We start from the raw sequence: 25,228 nt of genomic DNA on the forward strand, positions 1-25,228 counted from the left end.
AATTTTATTATTATTTTCTCGCTCTATTTTTTATGGCCGGATTGAGTTTTGCAGGGAAATCTTGATTTTAGATCCTCAGGCGTTAGGGGAAGTTTTAAGTTGAACCAGCGAACTCCCGATCTGTGTTTTCTGAAGAGCCTAGCTAAATTAGCTTCAAGCTTATTATAAGATTTTGTTGGTGATACACGAGGGTTTCAAGTTAGCACCTTCTTTTAAAATTTTAAAAATCTAATTTTTTGTGGAAAATTTGATAGTTCTGGCTATTAAGAGCTTTAGATTATCAGATCTGCGAGTGGAGTTGGACTCATACTCTTCATATCTAATAGATCTGTAAATTATTTGTATAGATCTGTTATTTACTTGTATAGGTATGAACTTTTATAACATAATTTTGAATTTTAACACTTGAGTTTTGGGAATTTTCTCTAGTTTTGTACATATTACGTATTGCGTTTTTCTCTTTTCACTTGAGCAAGAATAGAACTAAGAAATCAGCCAAGTAAATCTTCAGATCTGAGCCAGATATAGACCTTGGGGGGCAAGATATGGGCTCAAAGATTGTTTGCATGAATAGATCTGAGAAATCATACAAGGAAATTTTCAAATCTGAGATTTTTTCAAAGAGATTTGGGGGTTTTGAAACAGATCTAAGCCGCAGAGGGCACGATTTTGTCCCAAATATTTTTGCAAAACCAGCCATTACAGATTTTGCAAAAAATTTGAAGATCTTAAGCAGAAAAAAAAAAAAAAAACAAATTCAAAAAAAGTGTTTCAAGTTTTGGGGCTCCTAAGCCCAGATTTGCCTTCTCCTAGCCCAACTCTAGCCCTATTGGGCCTAGTGCTAGCCCTCATTGGCCCTAGATTCCCCTTGCTCCATTTCTGATCTGAATATTTAATTTTCTGAAGCTGATCATTGGTGATTTTTTGTAGAAAAATTGGTAAAAATTTGTGTTTCAGGTATTGGAATTTTTTGGCAACTTGGGCAAGTGATCTTCAAGGCCTAGGGCCTAAGGGTTTGATCTCTAAACCCTCTTTTTCCTCACTGTTTGCTACAACAATCATATACCTTTCTAATGGTGGCAAAATTTCATGTGGGTTAGCCTAAAATCAGTTCCTAAGTTGTCTAATACATTAAGGAATTAATTTCTTGAGTTGGGAATCCATCATTAAGCCTATTTCATATTTTAATTGTTGACTGTAATAAATATATCAAATCTGATATAATTTTGGAAATCACATCATAACAAGTTGAAATCTTTTGATAATTCATGTGGGCAAGTTTGGAAAATTTTCGGTAAATTTTTGGTATAAAGATAGCATTGATAGCTTACTGTTTTCATTGTCATATTGTTGTTGTCATAACATTTGTTTGTTGTTGTCCTAAACAATTCACTGTTGTCCTAAAAAACAATTCTCTGAAAGTTAGGAGTTTTAATATCGTTGTGGAAGTAACTATCATAAGAATCTAAAAGGGTGATCTTCTTGATTGCAGCAAACATTTCCCTGCTGTCATAAAGTCTTTTTTGCTGCTCTTTTTTATCACTGAAACATATTGGCTGCCATAGATTAAATTCTGAAATTTCAAGTGATTTGAGTTCATAACACAATTCAGAATTTGTTTGACATGTTTGGCTTAGTTTGGCATTTTAATTTTACTACTGTCATTAGAGAATTTGTTGTTGTCCTAAATCTAATCTTTGAAAATAAGTGTTTTTGGATGATTGTTTGCATAAGTTCAGGTCAACAAATTTTTGGTACAATTATTGGCAATAAAATCCAAGTTTAAACTCATATTTTCTGAGTTTATGAATCACATACACACAAGTTCATTCCCTAAAGGAAATTCATTTCACACACTTGGAACAGATAAGTCTAATATTTTAAATTGCCCAAAAAGTTTTCTTGTTTGGTGAATGGTAAATATTTTGAAATCTATTGAGCTAAGTATCATTGAAAAGGCTTGCATTTGATTTGGATCTAATAGAAAACTTGGGCTATTTGAATAACTCTTAAGTAGTTTTGGAATTTTCAAGTAATTTTCATTGAAGCATAAATTGGATAAATGCTCTAGTTTTCTTTCTTGACATTAGTATCATTATTGGCTTGTGGTTATTATAATCTTTTGGCGTATTAGTGATATTTATTTAAAAGCATATATGTTGTATATCTTATTGGCACTTGAGCTATTTGGCACTTTGTTTTGTATAAGATTGTCTCTTCATTTCATTAAGTACTCTTGTCATAAAGTTAATCAGTACTAAGTACTTGAGTCTTAAACGATCTTACCTCAAGACTACTCACTCATCCCTTTGTTAATCGCATCTTCCATCTCTTTTCATCATAATAACATTTTCCTTAATAGTGGTTGTCCATCATGTACTTGGTCCTAAATTTCTTAGAAAGATAGTTGACTCCACAAGGCACAAGTATCAATTGTATAGATCGAATCATTTAAGCCTTGCTAGATCTAAACAAGTATTTGGTCGCTCAACTGTGTCTCCCGGACTGGTTGGTTCCCAACTAAGTCACCCAACACGGGGATTCGGGATTCGTAGGATACGTGGATTCGAGTGTTGGATTCGGACACATTGACCCCCCGGAACAGGACACATAGGATTCGTTATATATTAATTTATTAAAAATATATATATATTTAAAATATATAATATTAAAAATTAGATATTTCTTACACAAATTCTCATTAATGATACAAATTCATTGATTTCAAACATAGATCTTCATCTAGATGTTAGTTTTACTGTTTACAAAGTAAGTTAGTAACATTATAGCATGCATAATACATACAAAATTCAAATACATGTCACATAAATCATGGTTCATAAATGAAAGACAACTTACAAGATAGAAAGATAAAGACACTGACAATTGTAGTTTCCTCATTAAGTCATCAAATCAAAATGTGTTACATAGGTAGTGCAATGCCAATGGCAAATAGAAATAGAAAATAATAAATACATACAACTATATTTATGAGAGCGCGTACTGTACATTCATATCTCTGTGCACTGTAATATTTATATGTTTAAACCTGTAGAGACTACAGTAACATATGATGTTCTGCCCAGCAAGAGATTAATTTCCAGAATTGCACACAGGGTGAACTATTCGTACTTCACATGGTATCATTTGTATTATTTGGGTTTCAAATAGGTGTTCAAGAACAGTTAATAAAATAGTTGGGTATATATACATCTATGCTCTTGCAGCCCAGGATTAGACATAGTAATTAAAATCAGCCACTCAATGACTGTGATGCATTCTTGTGGCACGTATAGCTAAAGTTAATCCATGATTATGATCACCATTCTTTCAGCAATGTAGACACAACATGTAGGATTTCACACAAGTGTATACTTATTTAATAAAGATCTAGGCTATGAACTGTAGCATTCCTTTTACCACACAGGAATCTATTAATGCAAGCATCATAAACTTGAATAGTGTCCATAACCACCCTTAATGCTGAGATTAATTAGACTTGAGAGTCCATGCATATAGAGTACTGAAATTTTCACTTCTTGGGATTCGAATCCCAAAATGGGACACGTTGTGTCCTAACGGGACACGACCGGGATTCGATCGTGTCCTGTTAGGACACGTCGTGTCCCATTTTGGGATTCGAATCTCCAACGAATCATGTCCGATTCGTGGGATTCGGACACGTCACCTAGTTTGAGCGAATCCGGTTTCATAAGTTCCCAACTAGTCCTCCTTCATTCCATTTCCGCCCGATCTACCCCCTTTAGTCTGTTGTAGGGAGACAATTTAAACGGAGAGATTGGGGATTAAGGCGATAGCGCCCGATCTGAGCCGTTATCGCAGGGCCTGGAGATTTTGCACGACAACATTTTTAGCACCGTTGTCGGGGACAGTTTTTCTATCCTTGGTCCTCACAACATTTTTCTAATCATCTAATCTTTTTTGTCATTCATTAGCCCCTCAAGCAACACAACATTTTTTAGCGTCGTTGCTGGGGATATTTTATTCTCGGCGTTTCAACGACATTTCCTCATCATTCTTCTCATTTCTCATCTCTCATTCGAGCTGACAAAGCCAACACTTCTTGGCATTGCCACCAAGGACCAATTTATTGGACCTTGGCTTTACGACATTTCATCTCATTTTTCTGGCGTCATTTCATCTCTTCATTTCTCACCATCCTAACTCTTGTCATTTCTCTCATCTAATCCTTTCATCTTCACTTTCTGCACCTAGACATTCCGGTCGGTTTCCTGTTTGGGTGGTAACTCCACTTATTCATTTATTTAATCCCAGACAAAGAGCTCTCCCTGAATATCCATCTACCTCCATCCACTAAATTTTCGGTTTCACGTTTGGAACTTTGTGAGAGATTCATGCTCAATTAGCGACTCCACTTCTTCCATTTATTACAAGAATTTCTGTTAGAAGCTCGCTTCTTGTAGATGTTTTGATTTTCTTGAGCAGGGATCTCTCTTTATGGTATCCATTTGACCCATCTTTTCTTGTTAGGCAGGTCATCATGGATTTTGACTTGTTTGCTCCTTGTGATTTTACTAACATTCAGGGAGCTCTTCATGGTTGTCCTTGTTTTTTTGTTGAAGCCATCGATGAATTTCCTCCTTTTCAAGGTAACAATGTTGTTACTGTCGAGACTCACCTTTGGAAAGTCAGCGTCAGTATGAGCAAGTGTCGCCTATACTCTAATTATGAAGATCTGAAGATAAAGATTTTCCTTCTCACCTTATCTGGAGATGCTTTAGATTGGTTTATTAAGTTCCCTGATAACACTTTTGATTCTCTACAATCAATCATTGATGCCTTTGAAGATAGATATGGAGATAAAGAAAAGGTCAAATCAAACACTGAAGTAAAGGAAACTATAGAAGTTGAAAATAATTTCAAGGAGTTAATTCAAATGGTTAAAGACATATAGTTAAATCAAGCTCAAGTAATCAAGAATGCAAAAGTTAATTAGGCTCAACTTGTTAAAGATATCGAACTTAATCAAGCAAGATTAACAACTGATCATACCAGGGAAATTAATTCTATGCAAAGCAAGTTATTAGCCCTAGAGGAAAAGATGACAATCATGGAATTTAATCATTCAAATCAAGTGACTGCCATGGAAGCAAGTTATCAAGAAGAAATAAGTTCGATTCAGAACAGAATGTCAACTATGGATGAAAAAATGACCATCATGGGATTCGATTATAATAATCAGTTAGCTACCATGCAAGCAAATCCTAAGAAATAGATAAACTATATGCAAAACTGCTTCATGGGCATGAAAGCAAAGAATGATAAAATTATAAAGGACCTAGAAATTGGTCAAATATCTCTTTAGAATAGATTATTGGCCATAGAGGAAAAGCAGGTACCATGTGTCATAAATACAAAGGGAATAGATATCATCGAAAACAGATTAAAAATAATGGAAGTTAATCATTCTAATCAAATGTCCATTATTCAGAATCTAATAAAGACTATGCAAGCTAATCATGTCACTCTGCAAGAAAGATTCGTGAAAACTGAACTCAATCAAGCGAAGTTAATAGTAAGACATGCCAGAGAAATGAGTTCATTACATAAGAGGTTGGAAGAGAGGAAATCACAGGTCCCGTCTTGTTGTGAATATCCCAAGAAAGAGGCTAACTCCATTAACGAAAATTTAACTAAGAATGACATGATCAAAGAAGAAATTAAAAAAGATCAACTTATAACTCATGACACCCGTGAGACTGATCCATCATTCTTGACAGAGCAGATGCAGAATGAAGAAAGACATGTCACGCATACGTTACATACTTCATCTGAGAGTTTTCAAACTGAATGTTCCACATCATCAGTGATACAGCGTACCAAAAAGAAAAAGCGCAAGAAAAAGAGAATGAGAAAGTGATTTGATGCATCAAATGGCCGCGAGCAACTTGATTTTCAAATAGGAAAAAGTCCTACCGTGTGCAGGATTGGACATGTCACATTCGAGAAACAACCAGCAGATTTGCCTGAAAGTAAACAAATGCTCAGCATGCACTACATTGAACGCATATGATGCCATTGGGCATCCTTTGTATTGTATTCCTAACCCTACACCCTTTTATTTCAGTATTTTATGTTTGCAAGTAGATGCTTTTCATGTTATTAGGATAGTTAATAAATGAAGAGCTTGTATCTTTCTTGTGCTTAATGTTATATGATGATTTTTGGATGGACGCTACTTATGTTATATTGTGTATTACAGGGGATGCAGATTCTGAATTCTCACATTCCTCCGGTGCAGCAGCGTGTCCCCAAGTAGAGCCAGATGTTGACCACTACGTGTCAACTACCCATAGCAGTACACCTCCTTTTTTCGCAAAAGGGATAGCACTTGATCGATGTGTCTGTATCATCCAACTATCATCATCAGCTTGACTTCCAAGATGTTATGTAAACCCTTTCTGCGTGTGTATAATGTAAAAAATCTCAACAGATCCATGTCATGTATGTAACGACCTAAGTAAACCTATTTTTCTAGTGACGATCTCCATTCTATGAGGTTTTTTGTCTCACCGATCCATTCTCGGATGGTCAGCAGAATTTTCCTCCAATCTTACCCCAAAGCTGGAATGGATTTTGTCGCTAAGCTCTTAGGCGAGTCCTAGTGTTCTAGATTGAGCCTATGTAAAAATGATTTGGGAATAATCCTAACTATTTGATTAGGTTATTTTATTACAAATTGTTTGGTCTGTTGGATTATATTTGTGTCGCAAAAATGGGTGGTCCATGAGGGTCTGTTACAAATGGGTTTGCCCCCTTAAGATGTAAAAAATTTGAAAATCATGATGTAAAGTGTCTTGAGGGTTGGAAAAATAATTTATCCCCTCATAGGTTAATTAATTAAATTTTCTGGCCAAAAAATTAATTTAAATCCTAAGCCTAAAATTTAATTAATTCTAGGTTTTAGGTGAGTTTAAATTCTCCAAAGACAAAATTCGTCTGTCCTAAAAAAATAAATTTTAAAAGGTCCCAGAACTAAGGTAAATTAATTATTTTGCCAAATTTTAAACCTTTGATCCCTGGGGGTTAAGTCAAAGTCAACTTTTTTGGGAAATTAACTCAAAAAAATATTTTTGAGTTAATTAAAATGCATTTAATTGAAAAATTCGAATTTCCTCAAAAATTAAATATTTCGACGAATGATATGAAAAGAAATTTTAATCTTCATCAACAATCGATATTGCTTTGAGGAGAATCACTCGAACTAGCCGTTGGAGGATTTATCTTTAAATAGGAAGTCATTTGTCAGTGGATTGATCCGATCTTTTGATCGTGTGCTTAGCAAGAAGCTCTGGTCTAATCTTTTTTTGGATAATAAAGAAAGACTTTGGGGTTAAATTTTACTAGTGTTACTCTTCATGGGAATATTATAAGATGTTTTCTTTTCATTCATGAATTTTTCTAAAGCCATTGATGATAGTTTTTGAAGAGTGATTTGAGTACAGGTATCTTGCTCAGTCACTGAGGTTTGAAAAATAATTTAAATTTTGAACGTAATAGCATGTATCTCTATTTGTCTGAATTTTATTATTATTTTTTCGCTCTATTTTTTATTGCTGGATTGAGTTTTGCAGGGAAATCTTGATTTTAGATCCTCAGGTGTTAGGGGAAGTTTTAAGTTGAACCAGTGAACTCCCGATCTATGTTTTCTGAAGAGCCCAGCTAAATTAGCTTCAGGCTTATCATAAGATTTTGTTGGTGATACACAGAGGGTTTTGAGTTAACACTTTCTTTCAAAATTTTAAAAATCTAATTTTTTGCAGAAAATTTGACAGATCTGGCTATTAAGAGCCTTAGATTATCAGATCTGGGAACAGAGTTGGATTCATACTCCTCAGATCTGATAGATCTGTAATTTATTTGTATAGATCTGTAAATTATTTGTATAGATCTGTTATTTACTTGTGTAGATCTGAAAATTTATAACATAATTTTGAATTTTAACACTTGGGTTTTTTGGATTTTCTCTAGTTTTGTACATATTGGGTATTGGGTTTTCCCTTTTCACTTGTGCAGGAATAGATCTGAGAAATCAGCCAAGGAAATCTTCAGAACTAAGTCAGATCTAGACCTTGGGGGGACAAAATCTGGGCTCAAAGATTGTTTACATGAATAGATATAAGAAATCATCCAAGGAAATTTTCAAACCTGAGATTTTTTCAAGGAGATCTGGGGGTTTTGAAATAGATCTAGGCCGCGGAAGGCAAGATCTTGTCCCAAATATTTTTGCAAAGCCAACCATTAGAGATTTTGCAACAAATTTGAATATCTTAAGCAAAATAATTTTTTCACAAAAAGAGTTTCAAGTTTTGAGGCTCCTAAGCCCAGATCTGCCTTCTTCTAGCTCAACTCTAGCCCTATTGGACCTAGTGCTAGCCCTGATTTGCCCTAGATTCCCCTTGCTCCATTTCTGATCTGAATATTTAATTTTATAAAGCTGATCATTGGTGATTTTTTGCAGAAATTTTGGTAAAAAATTGTGTTTCAGGTATTGGAATTTTTTTGGCAACATGGGCAAGTGATCTTCAAAGCCTAGGGCCTAAGGGTTTGATCTCAATACCCTTTTTTTCCTCACTGTTTGCTACAACAATCATATGCCTTTCTAATGGTGGCAAAATTTCATGTGGGTTAGCCTAAAATCAGTTCCTAAATTGTCTAATACATTAATGAATTAATTTTTTGAGCGGGAACCCATCATTACGCCTATTTTATATTTTAATTGCGTACTGTAACAAGTATATCAGATCAGATATAATTATGGAAATCACATCATAATACGCTGAAATCTTTTGATAATTCATGTGGACAAGTTGGGAAAATTTTTAGTAATTTTTTGGTATAAACATAGCATGAATAGCTTACTGTTTTCATTGTCATATTGTTGTTGTCATAACATTTGTTTGATGTTGTCCTAAACTATTCACTGTTGTCCTAAAAAACAATTCTCTGAAAGTTAGGAGTTTTAATATCGTTGTGGAAGTAACTATCATAAAAATCTAGAAGAGTGATCTTCTTGATTGCAGCAAGCATTTCCCTGTGGTCATAAAGTCTTTTTTGCTACTCTTTTTTATCACTGAAACATATTGGTTGCCATAGATTAAATTCTGAAATTTAAAGTGATTTGAGTTCATAACACAATTCAGAATTTGTTTGACATGTTTGGCTTAGTTTGGCATTTTAATTTTACTCGTCATTAGAGAATTCGTTGTTGTCCTAAATCTAATCTTTGAAAATGAGTGCTTTTGGATGACTGTTTGCATAAGTTCAGGTCAACAAACTTTTGGTATAATTATTAGCAATAAAATCCAAGTTTAAACTCATATTTTATGAGTTTCTGAATCACATACACACAAGTTCATTGCCTAAAGGAAATTCATTTCACACACTTGGAACAAATAAGTCTAATATTTTAAATTGCCCAAAGCTTTTCTTATTTGGTGAATGGTAAATATTATGAAATCTATTGAGCTAAGTATCATTGAAAAGGCTTGCATTCGATTTGGATCTAATAGAAAACTTGGGCTATTTGAATAACTCTTAAGTAGTTTTGGAATTTTCAAGTAATTGTCATTAAAGCATAAATTGGATAAATGCCCTAGTTCTCTTTCTTGACATTAATATCATTATTGGTTTGTGGTTATTATAATATTTTCGCATATTAGTGATCTTTCTTTAAAAGCATATATCTTGTGTATCTTATTGGCACTTGAGATATTTGGCACTTTGTCTTGTATAAGATTGTCTCTTCATTTCATTAAGTACTCTTGTCATAAAGTTAATCAATACTAAGTACTTGAGTCTTAAATGATCTTACCTCAAGACTACTCACTCATCCCTTTGTTAATCGCATCTTGCATCTCTTTTCATCATAATAACATTTTCCTTAGCAGCAGTTGTCCATCATGTACTTGGTCCTAAATTTCTTAGCAAGATAGTTGACTCCACAAGGCACTGGTATCAATTGTATAAATCGAATCATTTAAGTCTTGCTAGATCTAAACAAGTATTTGGTCGCTCAACTGTGTCTCCCGGACTGGTTGGTTCCCAACTAGTCCTCCTTCATTCCATTTCCGTAGGGTCCACCCCCCTTAGTCTGTTGTAGGGAGACAATTTAAACGGAGAGATTGGGGATCAGGGTGACAGCCCCCGATCTGAGTCGTTGTCGCTCAGATCGGCAAATACATGTGTTATTTTCATCCTCAGAGTAGCACATGGCTTAAGGATGGGGTTCTTGGTGGTTTCCTAATTTGAAACTTTGAAGCCTTTTATTTCAAGAAAGACGAGGAGCCAGAGAATTAAAAACTAAGAAAATTGTAGGTCCAATAGACCAATTTGGTCTCAGTGGACGTTAACTACCATCCTCATCATCATCATTTCTCTTATGGATAGAGCACACCCGTGTTGTGGAGAATATTTATGGAACAATTGGAGTTTTAGTGGTGGACTTTCCTTCTTATGGGATCCTATTTTATCAACGGATAGAGCACATGGATTTGGAGAGGGTGATCTGTGGCACTTTCCTATTTTACCTAGGCTATTCTCATCAAAGAAGAAACTGCACAATTTGGGGAGTAAATTCTCCCCAAGTGTTATCTTTCTTTACCTCATGCACCCACTTTTGCTTCTATTGATACTTGGGATATTTTTGTACACACTTATGCCTATTCTGTGAAGGTTGAAGCAATGTTCGACCAAAAAGAACATGGGGATATGTGAGAACACCCCCAGATTTTTGGGAAACTTCAAGAGAGAACCTTGAAAACTATTAATTCTGCTGAATTTTGAATGGAATATGAAATTCTACCTTCTCCTATGAAGTCTAATGAGGTTGGAACCACTCTCAAACATCCTGAAACAATTAAAGGTGATGTTAAAAATTTAAGTCAAAGGACAGAAAAGGTAGGATAAAGGACAATGCGAAAAGGTAAGCTAAAGGAGAATGCCACTTAGGTAAGATAAAGGGGAATGTGAATAGGTAAGATAAAGGTGAAAGCCACTTTACATTAAGAATTTAACATTACTATTAATTACCAAGGTCACAAACTCCTCAAATCTCTATCCCTTATCAGTGTTCTATCTTAAAGGGTGTGTTGGACAAGAAAACAAGGGGGTGGGGGTGCCCAACGGTCCCCCTTCGAGGAGTGGACACCCAGAACACCACCCCCCCCCCTTTTGGGGAAAATGAATCCCCCACACTATGAAAGGTTTCTCCATGTGTTTCTGTGGGGGGGCATGGGGAAATGTTTCCCAAATGTCCCCCAGCCCCCAAAGCATTGGAAACATGGGGAGAATGTCCCCCGCCCCAAGGACACATCTCCGCGGAACACTAGGTTGAAGGGGTATCATTAAGAAAGGTTAGATCTTATTGTTAAGTAGTGACTATTTTTTAGTCTCTTGTCTTCACACCACTCTTTTGAGTGTGAGAGTTCATAGTTTTCAATGAGACTTTGTTCACATGAATTCATCCTTGAACATAGTGTTAAAAAGGTACTTCAGAAGCGATTGGACATCCCCCTGAAGTTCCAGTAGTTGAAGCTAACATTCCCCTAAACTTTGTGGTTACAACTTTGCAAATAAAGGTAACATCTATTTGGAAGCTATATCTCATGTGTTTATTGTGTTTCTTACTTTGCTTTAATCTGTCGAATTGGTTAACATCAGGAACCATTCCCTGGTAGTCAATTTTCTAAACTCCATCACCCATAGGATTAAAGGCACTTAATTTTGATATTTTAACTTGCTGGGTTTTGTATTTCTAGGCACAGATCTACATTTTTAAGGGCGGCTTTTCATGTTCTAACAATGGATTTACAGGTTTCCCAAGGCAGAAATCATCCTTAGGTGTAAATCTGCATTTTGGCTTGCCGTTTAATGTGTTTTAATGCAGATTACAGGTCTAATATTTTAAATTACAGCAAGCATTTATCGCAGTTGACAGAATTCATTGATCTTAAGGTTCACAGTTTGCTTGCAGGTTGCAAAGGGACTCCCCCTTGTGGTTAACAAGCAATAATCTGAAGTGCAAAAACGCTGTACGCAGTGACTTTACATTCTCTAGTTACCTTGGAACCATTCCAGTTTTGAGAATTACAAGGAACCACAATAATATAATGCAAGATAGTCTCCTTTCCAAGCAAGTAATGTCGGTAATGTTTTAAATACTGATCCGACGCATAAAACTCTTAGTCAACAGTGTTGTGATTCAGTCTAGATTGTGACACAATTTTATGAACAATAAGCTATAGGATGTCTTCCCTGCATACGATATGCACCTACGGTATACTGTGAAGTTTCTGTCTCTAAATCAAAAAGCTTTTGCAGGTCAAGAACAACCAAAATTGGCACTGAAGAGTATCGGACTTCTAAAAGACAGTTTCATATCAGGGTGCCTATGTGAAATTCTTCTTAGTATGCCGATGTAGAGGGCACGGTATATGAGAGAAACGGTGGGTTAACTGCCTGTAGAAATTTTTACCACCCAGGAAGCTCTTCAACTGTGCAAATGTAGTAGGACATGGCCAATCACTGAGCACCTTAATTTTACCTAGATTTACATGAACGCCATGCTCATTTATGATGAAGCCTACATACTTTACAAAGTTTGGCCACAGAAGAATTCCTTCATCTTAGCTTGCAGCTTGTTTTGACAGAGCAAAATCCAACATTACCTGTACATGTCACATATGGTCTTCCCAAGTTTTGTTGGAAATCAAAATGTCAACTGGATAGATTGCCACAAAGTTACCCAAATGAGTCCTAAAAATATCAATGATAATGCTCTGAAAATTAGCATTAAGTGTTGGTACACCCAAAAGACATCACCAACCACTTAAAAAGCCCAAACCTAGGTTTGAAGGCAGTCTTCCAAGTGTCTTGAGGTTAAACATGAATCCAATGATAGTCCAATGCCAAGTCAATCTTTCTAATGAAGCAACCGCCCTAAGTTTGATGTAGTGGGTGTTTGATTATGTGAAGAGGAAAACAATTATTCATTGTTACCATATTCGGTGCCCTGTAGTCTATGCACAACCACCATTCACCCTATTCCTTCTTGGGTATAATAAACACAGGAGAAATGTTGAGGAAATCTTACCTTCTTCAAGTAACTGCACAATCTGCTTGTCAGTGTTGCACTCCCAATAACAATAGCCTTATAAAAAAGTTAATTGGGTAGATCATGGAACAAAATAGAATGATAAAATGCAAGCAGAAGCCCCTTAGATTCTTAAAAAACCATCTACATGTGCATCTAGGAGGGGTTTCATAGCAATAGGAAGATTGAGGATATTGTCTTCTTTCACTTTTCAAGCCACAAAGCACCATAGACTTAACCTGCTTAACAATGGTTCTTTCTGAAAGCTCTAAATTAGTAGACGAATTGGAACTAACCAAAGAAGTCAATTTCCATATGCTGTCATCTATCATTATATATCTTATCAATCTTTTGAAAACCATAACAAAATGTGTTCTTAGAATACTAGTAAGATTACCAAGAAGTAGGTCACAACAACCAGTTGGTGTCGAGTCACTATCCACACAATGCATTGATGGCTCAACAGCAAAAGTAACAGAACATTTGAGTCACACAGAGGTAGTGTCTTGTTTCGTTGAGCCATCCAATATCACAAGGATTTGGATGTGCCAAAGTAGGGCATTGAATTTCTTCAACTAGATGATGAGATAAAAGGTTTTTTTCACTGCCATTGTCTATAATCATCTTAGCCAACTCAATCATGATATAACAATTTTGGTTAAAGAGAGATTTTTTATTGTTGACAGAGTAGTTATTGGCCATATGAACTATATTGGGTTTAGAAGAAGATTTAGGGTTACAGATATCAACCTAACTACCTACCCCTTGTCATTTTAAGGTTAGAGATTCAGCCTTCTTAGCCTGTGGTTTGTAACACTCATCAATGGAATGCCATGCCTCTTATAATATAGGCAGTACTCCTTTCTACCCATTACCTTGGGAAGATGTTAGAGTTGAATTGTAGCTCTTCCTTCAATTGAAGGTTGAGAAAAGAGAGTTGAAAAAGAAATTGACTTTGGAAAAAAATGTTTCTTTAGTGAAACTGTCAAGAGGAGAATCTGCTTAGAAGGTGCTTTCTGCAGCTTGGGCTCTACCTTCAGTGAGAGCTGGAAATCTTGCTCAAGAGAAGTAATCTAGAGTAACTCTGATTCCTGCAAATATGTGAAAAGCTAAGTCACAGGACACGTCCTCCAAGGTCCCGTGTCCCGTATTTTACGTGTCGGACACGAAAACGGCCCTAAAACGTGTCGAAAACGTTTTTCATCGTGTCCTGTAAAATGTAAAACGTATTCGCCGGTTTTCGTCGTGTCCTGCATCTGGAAAACGCGTATTCCGTTGATAGAAAACGTTGCCTGCATAAGCTGCAATTTTTTTTGAAAGAAACAAATAATTTTTGAGTGGGGCAGCTTAATGATCAAGTCTAGGCCCTAGTATTGATATGCTATTCATGGTAATGTTAAATTCTTAAAGTAAAAGTGACATTCTCCTTAATCTTCATTGACATTCTCCTTAATCTTCATTTTCATCCGTTTACTTAAATTTTTAACATTACCATGAAATGACTCAGGATGTTTGAGAGTGGTTTCGGCCTCATTAGATTTCATATGGAGAAAATAGAATTTTAGATTTCATTCAAAATGCAGCAGACCTATCAGTTTTTCAGGATTGGGAGATTGTAATGTTTCCAGGTGACACCACCTGCCCGAGCTACCCCTGCCACCAATAGAGGACGTGGTCTACCTCCTATAGCTCCTACTTCTAGTTCTTCAGCTTCTAGAGCATAGCAAACTCCATTGCCAACTCCACCAGCATCAGCATCTACACCTAGAGGGAAAGGGAAAGCTGTGGCATTTTCTCGCAAGAGGGGCAGAGGAAATCAATAGGATTAAACTTTAGTTATTTTCTTATGTGCTTGTAAGTTGTACATGAACAATGAACATTGAATATTCAAGAATCAAGACCAAGCATATCACATTCTAATTTCTAATAGTAAATTTTGATTTTATTTATTTTTTTAAAGTGAACTATGAACTTTGAGAAGTAATTATATTTTAATTTGATTAGATAAGTTGCAACCTGCAATTTAATATGGATAAAAAACTATTTTTCGGTATATATATATATTTTTATTAAATATATATAAAACGTGTCCCCCGTGTCCTGTTTCCAGGTCGCTGCGTTTCGTATTGAATACTCATATTTACGTGTCCTCCGTGTCTCATGTCCTCGTGTCATGTGACTTAGGTGAAAAGTAGTCCATCAAAGAACTTAATACAGATGAATTTATCATCATCTTGCACCTCCAGCTGCATGGACAACTTGTTGAAATTGTCAATGTACTGATTGAACTATCTGACCAGAAGATTGTTGAAGGAGGAAGCAACATGTCAACACATCTTGTATATAGACAAGAGGATAGAACCTCTTCGTTATTGAAAATTTGAAATCAAACCAAAAGATAATAGCCGATTGATTGAAGGTTGTAAGTGTATGGATGTGGGAGTGCAACCAGGTGAGAACTTGATCCCCCATATGAAGTTGAATAATCATGATTCTTTGATTATCAACAATATTCTTTTGAGCTTGAAATTAGTCCTATAAACTCAGGATCCATGCATCTAACATCTCTTCATTAAGTGAACCATCTTAATAGCTTAAACGTGGGTTTACTTTGAATATCCATAGAAGCAGAAGGTTTCCAAGAAGTTGATTTTCCATCAATTGGTTCCCTATACAGATCCAAAAATAATGACAAAGATACCTCTGGATATTAATGCTTAGAGGGTGATATTAATGACAAAGATCCTGATTTTCCAACAAGACTAAAAAATTAGACATTTTTCATGGCAGCAAGAGGCCCAAGCATTAGCAATAGATAAAAGATTTACTTGTCTTTTCTAGTTTCTAGTAGTTTTTATAATTGTTGACTCTTTCATATTTATTATGATATTTTTTGTAAACAATATATGACAATTTAAGTTTGATGTTGGCAATTATAACTCATTGGTAATGAATTATCAATATGATGCTTTGTGAAAGTTGAAAGTCGTTTCATTTCATTTCATTTTATAACATTTCATTTCATGTTAGATATTATTTTTTGTAATGGTTACACTTAGCTTACAAGTACAACTTTGGTAATCAATGATGATAAATGTTATATATTGAATTTTTAAAGCTTGAAACTTTAAGATTGATGAATCATGACACTCAATATGTTGTATGTTACTATGTTACTAACTTGTGGACATGGTTGATGAAGATTATAACTTTTAGATGATTGTTGTTATATGGTTCAATATATGTTTTTTTATGTTTTTTATATCTAATTCATCATTCTACATGCTTTAGTTGACATATATTCATCAAAATATAAAATAATATATATTATATAAAAAATCACTCCCTGAATTGCTCCCAAACTGGAAGCTTCTGAAAATGTCGCTCCAGCTCTCACTCCCAAGTAACCTTGATCCAAACCATTTATACACAAATATGCAAAAGTTCTCATTTATATAGCAATAGTGCATATAACCAAAATTGCACTTAGTGCAAAACATCGTTGAACCAAAAAACATCAAGAAGCAAGCTCTAAAAGGCCTTTATAGTACAAAATAACACGATAGTATGATACTACATCTACAACCTACAAGTGCTAATTGTCAATGTCATCATCGGAATCATCATCTTCCTCATCCTCATTTGAAGAATGAGCTGCATCCAAGTATGAAATCATTGTCTATATTGGGATCTTTGTCATCAATATAACCCTCTAAGCATTAAAATAAGATAGAAAAAATGTAACATGTCAAGTCAAGATTTTGTTTGAGTGATGGGTACATTTTTAGTAGAGTCGTGGTAGAGGAGTTCGACAACCATTGCCACTAACATCAAAGTACATAGAGGGATTGGTGCTCTCTATTAAACACTAGTTCCTTACCCGTACATGACAAAATCCAATGGAAACGTTGCAATCCCCACAATCCTAGTATCCTGGAAAATTGTTTTTGTTGGACTTTGAGTGAAATCTAAAATTCTACTTTCTTCATGAGAAATCCAATGAGGTTGGAACCACTCTCAAACATCATGAGTCATTTCATTGTAATGTTAAAAATTTAAGTAAAAGGATGGAAATGTAAGATTAAGGAGCATAGCAATAAGAAGACCATAAGCTTGAATATTAGGTTGGCCTAAGGGAGAATTAGAAGTGGGCCAACCAAATGAAAAGATAAAAAAATAAAAAACGCAATTTTTTACACTAACCTAGGAAGGTACAAACTACGCAAAATCGGTCTTGAACTGGCCGGTTCAATACCAAACTGGCCTATTCTGGTTCAGAGGCCCGGTTCGAACCAGTTTTGGGCCAAAAGCGGCCAGACCGGCTCGTTCCACCAGTTCCCGTCCGGTTCTGATAACATTGATATAAAGTGAGTAACACATTATCTTGCAAGAAAAAAGGGAATAAGACCCATAAATGACAATTTAGAATGAAAACCAAGTCTATATTAACTCTCATGGATGATTACATGATGATCGAGTTTCAGAGTTTCGGATATGGGTACAGCCCGAAACATCGGGTTCCTAGAGATTTCATGCAAGATCGATCTCAAGCAATGAACCGTAGAAGAATTTTGGTAGGCATGCAATACAACAAGCTAGGTGTATAAAGGGATTAAGGGACCCTTCACTTAATGACATCATCCCTTTTTGTGAAACTTTGGCATAAAAGGTACTCCTAGGCCTAAGAGAATGAGGACATGTCGCAAGAGGTCTCCATAAATTTTAAATGAAATGTAGTCATCTTAGAATGAACCTAGCATTGATAATAATAATATTTTGAGTTTTTGGACTAGCGAAGGCTCTTTAGGCTTGTTGTACAAGTATGAGAGGAAGCATTGGAGCAATAACAATATTAAACATTGGAAAGACCTCTGCGACTTTCAAAATTAAGGGTGACTTGTGTGGAGAGGTATAGGCAAAAGAAAAGGGATATTAGGGAGTGGCGAATTCGCCTCTCTGAATATGTGTGAAGCCAGTCCCAAAGAAAAAAAGACTAGCATAGGACTAGCTGCCCCTCTTTCTCAAAATTGGAGGGATTGAAGCTAGCTAAAGTTATGGGACAACATTTTCAACATACAAGTCATGGGAATTATACAAGAATATAATCCACAAAATGATCCCCAATCTTTCTCTTGATACTTAACTTAATAGAAGGTGGATCTCAATAATGATGAACATAAATCACTCAAAAGGGTGCAATCTATCTGAGATGTAAGGGATTCTTCAAAAAAGGAGCTCCTTGCCTGATTCATTTTGTACAAGGCATTCCCGAATCCTAACTAGAGGAAGTTTAACGAAATGAGCTTCACAGATGGAAATTACAATTTTTGTGGGAAACTTGAGGATGTTTGTTGGGTTTTGATGAGGTGTCCATTCACTAAGGAGGTATAATCCTTGATTCAGAGTCTTCTTATGAGTATGTCCACTTCACGGCTCTGTTAGCAAGCTGTTCTTCAAGGGATCCTTCAGTGCTACAACAATGGTCACTAACTACTTCATTTGTCAAAATCAATATGCCAGGATAAGATTTGCCCATACAAAGGCTTATTGAAGAGATAGATTTAGGAGTTAAATTTGATGCACTTGCCATACTTGCATATGCAAGCAGATAAAAAGCTATTTTGGTATGATGTTGACTTTGTATTTACTTTTTCAAAGGATCAAAACTGTATCCCTTCCAGTAATATAAGCAATAGGTTCTTCTCAGACTTTATCCATGTTACAAAGCATTAATGTTTGTAGCATCGGACAGGAACTTCTGCACAGGTCTAGTGCTAGACGTGTCGAAGTCGTCCAAAAAAATAAATTATTTTATAATTCACTTTAATTAAAGTTATTTTTTAAAATGAAAAGTCTTTTATCAGTGAATTAATCAATGTTAATATAAAGTATTTACATTAATGATTTAGATGTACTCTCCACCATCGATTGGAATTTAAACTCAAGTGTTGATCTCAATGAGAGATTAGATTTGTGGAGACTTAGTCATCAAAGTCATTGTAATTTGTGATAGTTACCCAGTTGCACAGTGAAACAGTGAGTTCGCTCAGTATGCGAGGCAAAGAGAGAAGGAAAGCAGCAACAAGACAATTGACCTCAGCCTATCCGTAACCACAAGGAAAGTAGCACCAACAGGAGGAGGCCATACAATTGGACGTCGCAGCAGCAGCAGGGGGTTTGATTCAACCAGCAATTTGCCCAGCATATCAGCTGTACAATTTTCTGGAGGAAGCCGTAGAGATCAGGCCGTACAGAAGCCAAGTTTTGCTGTGTGTTAATCTTTCCCGGCGAGTGAATTTTCCCAGTGTGGGAAGCCCTTGTAAATTTGGAATACTGTTCATGAAAAACTGATTTTGAAGGGCAGAAAATTCGCTGTGTATTTGGAAAAATATTTTATTTCTTCTGCTGTTGATTCTCCAGTTAAATTTCCATCTAGTGTAATTATTCTATGATCTGAAATTTCTGTTTTAATTCAGTAAGTAGTTTTGCTTAAGAACCATAAAGAAGTAATCTACCTAGGGTTGGAAAAGAGATTTTAACAATTTCATTTGCCAAAGCCCACATCTATACATATGTTGCTAATTTAATTTAGCCTAATTAATCGACCAGGTTGAAGAGGCCCCATAATATTTTAAACAATCTCCTTCAACAGACAGCAGAAAGCCGCCCCAAATTCCAGTAACAATAACTCAAATAACTCATTTGATACAGTATTACTAAAATTGAGTTTAACATCTATTTACCTGACTTACAGCTATGTAAGAAGTGACCTAACACTAGCAAACAGTACTACAAAAAAATTGAAACTGATAGTACAAACAAAAAAACAGTATCTGGATTGAGAAAGAGAACCACGAAAGCACATAGTGGATGAACTCACCGAAACCCAAAAGTTCATATGTCAAAACCCACATCTATAGATATGCTGCTAATTTAATTTAGCCTAGTTAATCGACCACGTTAAAGGGGCCTCCATACTATTTTAATAAATCTCCTTCTACAGACAGCACAATGCCGCCCTAAATTTCAGTAACGGTATCTCAAATAAGTCAACATATACACTATCACTAAAATTGAGTTTAACATAACGAGCTCTGCGATTCAATTTACCTGACTTACGGGTATATATGAAGTGACCTAACGGTAGCAAAAGTAGTATCAAAGAGCGAAACTGATAATGCAAACATATAAAAATTAGCTGGATTGAGTAACAGAACCATGAAAGCACATAGTGAATGAACTCACCGAACCTATGATCACATAAAGAAGGCCTGAAATAGCAGTCATGCTAAGAAAGCTGCACCAAAGTAAAAGGAAATACGCCGTTGAGCTCAGCTGAAGTAAAGATTTCAGGCCTCTCAGACTGGATTCTAACCACAGAGCAGAAACCCACATAAACGACCTTGCAAAATGCACCGACCAAGTAGAGATTATTGGCCAATTTTGCTCCACTGCAAAACCCACATAATCTGTTGCCTTCAAATACAGAGGCTTCTGCCGCCTGATCCATTCTAGGACTTTTTCAAACAAACTGGTGTCCGCCATTGCTGTTTGTTACTTCAATTCAGCGGCATGCTCATATAAATTTGGCCCTTTAGGAAATGATCAACAAAATCTCTGCCATCTCACGAAAGACTACTGAAAAGAGGGAGTTTAAGAATTGCAGAAATGAGAATCTGAGCATTGCAGAGGAAGGTTACATTTTTGAAGAGTGCACGAAATTTCAAGATTGTTTTTGCGATCATGTGGCGCACTGTAAAAGGTAGTTGTAATAGTAACCACCACTGAGGTGAGCGCGAGACTTCGTGGGCACGGGGAATAAAGGCTTTATGTTTTTTCCATGTTAATTCTTAAGTCTCGATCTCGGGCTACGAGGGTCGGAAAGAAAATGTACGATTTTAGAAGCTGCCCTAGAGCACTCTCGAGTCCCTACTTCGGACAGCTTCGCAGTGATTTCGCGGTAAGAATGAAGTATGTATCGATATCCTTGGTCATATCGCTGGACATGTTGAGTCGAAGATTATTGAAGAGGGGAGAATCATCTTCATTCAACATTAACGGGTGAGCATATTCAATTTCTACCATGAGAGTTTTCCTATTTGTAAAAGAAAGAAAGGTCGACATTCATCTTCATTCAGCATCAATGGGTGAACATATTCAATTTGAGCATATTTAATTTTACAATGAGAGTTTTCTTATTATTATAATGGTTGGGTTTTTTATTATTATATTTGCTACGTGGTAGCTTTGGTTGGTTTTTTATTTTTATATTTGCTACGTGGTAGCTTGTAGTTTTGTTTTTGAATATTTATTAGTTTATTTTGTTTATCCATAATTTAACATTAAGAATTTATTTTTTTGCTATTTTTTATTATTACTTAAATTTATTTATTTGTAAGGTGATTGGTTGAGGTCTTATTATGGGCTGTTTAGCGATTTCTATTTTTATTAGTTATTAATTTTTTATTTTTTATTTGATTTTCTTTCTATTTAACTTTTTCATTTTTTTTCATTTTCCTGTTATTTCCATTTTCATTAATTATAGTTTTTTTCTCCATATTTTCAATTTAAGATGACAAATTTTAAAGAGGAAAAAACAATTTAAAAAACTTTTTTTTATTTTTTTTAGTTTTATTACTCTTTAATTTGACTTATATTTTTTTGTCCTTTTTATGGGTTTTTTAAGATGACAAATTTTAAAGAGGAAAAAATAATTAAAAATATTTTCCCAATATTTTTTTTCAGTTTTCATACTTTTTAATTTGGATTATAATTTTTTTTGTCTTTTTCTATATTTTTTTTCTCTATTTTCAATTCCTTTTACATTAATCATAATTTTTTCTTCTTTTTTACATATAGTTTTTATAATTAAACTATTATGATAATTAGTTATTACTTTTTAGAATCATGTGAACATTTCTTTCCTAAGTTTATTTTAAAAAAAAATTGTTGATGTATAGTTACTAATTTTTAGGATCTCGTGAGTATTTTTTTCTTAACTTTATTGAATTTGTTTTATTTAAGCATAGTTTTTATAATTTTTGGGTGCAAGTATATCAAAAATTCAAGAATTAAGGAAATTAATCTTCTTGAATTGAAGAATTTTTTATTTTATTGTTAATTGCTTTGGTGTGTTTATGATAAATGTTTATTGTTCTCGTAAGTCAAAGGATTTGAAACCCCAGTTGGGATATTATCAGTTTCTCACTTTGAAGTTCCATATTTTGTTTCAAGTCTCTAGAGATTGTTTGGCATTTATTGGGAGATTAGTCTTCAATTTCTCATATGTTTCAATTGTTTTGTTAAATTTGTTTTATCTTCTTTCCTCGAATCAAACACAAAAAAGATTGGTCTCAATTACCATGCAAAAAGTTAATGTGTGAATTTTGCTAAAGCGGTTATTCAAAGTAACTGTCAAATTCAATCAATTTAATACTAAATTACAAATCATAAACAAACGTATAATATTTAGAACAACAAAAATAAATAAATAAATAAAATAAAATAAAATGAAAAGGGCTAATGATATTTTTTATTTATTTTAATATTTAAATTTGTTAAATGATTTTTTTCACGATATGAAATGTTTTAGGAACTAAGTATTTTGATTAGAAACTAAGTGTTTTGATATCCATCTATAATTACTAGCGATTTAATGTATATAACTATGCTAGTTATAATTTACTTGTTAAATTAATAGTAAAACAATTGTTACTACGAATTATTCATAAATATTAATTAATATGTTGATCCAGGTGGATATTGGTGGCCACTTGCCAAGTCCACCTGGACCCCCACCATTGTCCTTCTCAGCATTTTCAGTTTCCTTAATTGTAGCACAGTTTACTATTTTTAGCAGTTTTTCGGGTCCTGAACTTCCTGAGCCGTTTTGAGGCCCTAAACGACGTTTTTTTGGGAATCTGGGGCAGCATGGGTCCATGGACCCATGTTGGACCCATGTTGGACCCATGTTGCCTCCCAAAGTGGTAGTACTCGGATAGATTTTTCTAACGAGCTATTGTACGCGTCAAACGGAGATCATATGCCAAAGTTACGACCCCGGGAAGTTGATGTACCAATTTACCCCCAAACGGGGCCCACAGTTTGGCGTTTCATCTCCTAGGGTTAGGTTTTGGAATGTTAAGGGTTTTCCATTGTTTCTCAACAATAAATAGGCCTTCGAGCCTCATTGTAACACAGTTCAGAGGCATGTAGCCATCACATCTCTTCTCAGAGATAAGCTACCATCGCCCTAGCTAGTTTATTTCCATTTCTGTTTGTAAGCATATTTCAGTATTTTCCATTAATGAAATGAAGTATTATTTCCGCTGCATCTTTGTGTACATGGTTATCTCTGTAATTTTTTGCGTTCCTGTTTAAATCCGGATCAGTGGTATCAGAGCGGTCTGCTTTTTCTCTGTTTTTCTTTGCATGTCCCCAACAAGGTCGGGATATAAGGAGTTAGGGCTTGAACTGGTTGAACCTTTGCAAGACCAGCCTCGCAAATCCCGACGGCCTCCCATGGCGGACGAGAAGAAAGACGAGGGGGCAGGAGATCCCATCAAAATCTTGCTCGAAGAAGCGCTCGAGCGACAACGGAACGCGATGATGGACAGCTTTGCGCAGATCCTTCAGCGGCTACCCAAAAGCGGCGCATCGGCTTCTAGCAGCTCCTCTGGAAACGCCACACCCTTTAAGGTACAAGTTAATTTTGAAATCCCCATATTCGAGGGTCAGATAGACGCCGATGCCGTAGATAAATGGTTAAATCTGCTAGAGGGTTATTTTTCTGTTCATGAATTTTCGAGTCGGGAAAAGATTGTTTTTGCCCTTCTCAAAGCAGCCCCCCACGTCAAGGACTGGTGGGAAACCTACTGCGAGCAGAAGGATGAAAGTACTGGCTCACTATTTTCAGCCGCACCCACCTGGGATTCGTTCCGGGATGCCATCAAGGAGCAGTACTACCCTGTCGGAAGCTATGAGGATGAATACATAAAGTGGACCACGCTGCGGCAGGGAAGGGACCAAGACGTGCCGGAGTTCACCAATATTTTCCATACCCTTCGCACAAAGTTGGGTATCAAGGATTCGGAGCAACATTTGATACTCAAATACCGTGGTTGCCTGCACAAGTACATCCAGGAAGAAATACAGTTCCTAAACATCCCCTCGCTCGGCGCAGCATACCGGTATGCCGTCAAGGTCGAGCAGAAGTTTAAACAAAAGAAGCGAGACTTTGGATCTGCGAATCCAAAGCAGGGGAAAGGTGCCCCTAAACCACAGAACAAAGGACAAAGCCAAGGCGGGACAGCCCAAGACAACCAGCCGAAGCTGCAAGCAAAGAGCAACGTCGCGAAGCCGAGAAAGGACACTGGAAAATGGTGCGAGTTCCATAAGAGCTCCACTCACAACACAAGTGAGTGTCGGGCCAAGCAGTCACTGGTGGCTGAGCTAAAGGTTTCAGAATCAGATGCATGTTCCGACTCTGAGTCAGAACCCGATAAGGGGTATGAAAAAGGGAAGCAGATCATTGATGCGGATCCCAGCGCCACTGTTGCTACCGCAAAGATCCAGAAAAATGAACCCGAAGATCCAGAGGAGGAGGAGCGTCTCTTCCACTCCCAGATGTGGGTAAAGGGCTCCCCGATACAGTTCATTGTTGATAGCGGGAGTCAAAAGAACCTCATTTCGGTAGAGGTCGTGAAGCGGTTGGGCTTACCGACCACAGCACATCCACAACCATACACCATTGGGTGGCTTCACCAAGGGCGAGATCTTCGCGTGAGCCAGCAGTGTCGCCTTCCATACAACATCAAGCCCTTCACGGATGAGGTATTGTGTGACATTGCTCCCCTTGAAGTTTGTGATGTATTACTAGGACAACCATACTTGTGGAAGCGACATGTTGTGTATGAATCAAGGCCCCGTGCTGTTATTATTACATTGGGAAATAAGTTGTTCAGGATACCAGAGGTAGCACCACCTGCCGCCATCTCTTTGGTTACTGCAAAACAATGCAGTAAGATCATTTCCAAAACCAGGAAATTTGTTTTCCTGATGATACGCCCTCAAGGGAAGAAGAAGACAGTGGCC

At 36.0% G+C, this 25,228-nt stretch overlaps 1 protein-coding gene across 3 annotated transcripts in view; it reads right to left on the reverse strand.

The window, feature by feature from the left end:
• LOC149226102 (uncharacterized) overlaps positions 1-21,204 on the reverse strand; it is an 87,872-nt gene extending 66,668 nt beyond the window's left edge. The window contains exon 1 of one of the 3 annotated variants that reach the window (XM_089377411.1): positions 20,381-21,204. In XM_089377411.1, the coding sequence (XP_089233537.1) occupies positions 20,381-20,680 (300 nt within the window). In that variant the 5' untranslated portion in view covers positions 20,681-21,204. The remainder of the gene's footprint in view (positions 1-20,380) is intronic. The other 2 variants (XM_089377409.1, XM_089377410.1) reach the window with 2 other exon arrangements.
• Between the last annotated feature and the right edge of the window lie 4,024 nt (positions 21,205-25,228).

Source organism: Pinus tabuliformis, chromosome J, assembly GCF_031772625.1.
Source record: "Pinus tabuliformis cultivar Carrire ecotype Pingquan chromosome J, CPIR1, whole genome shotgun sequence".
In the NCBI taxonomy this organism is placed as follows: Eukaryota; Viridiplantae; Streptophyta; class Pinopsida; order Pinales; family Pinaceae; genus Pinus; species Pinus tabuliformis.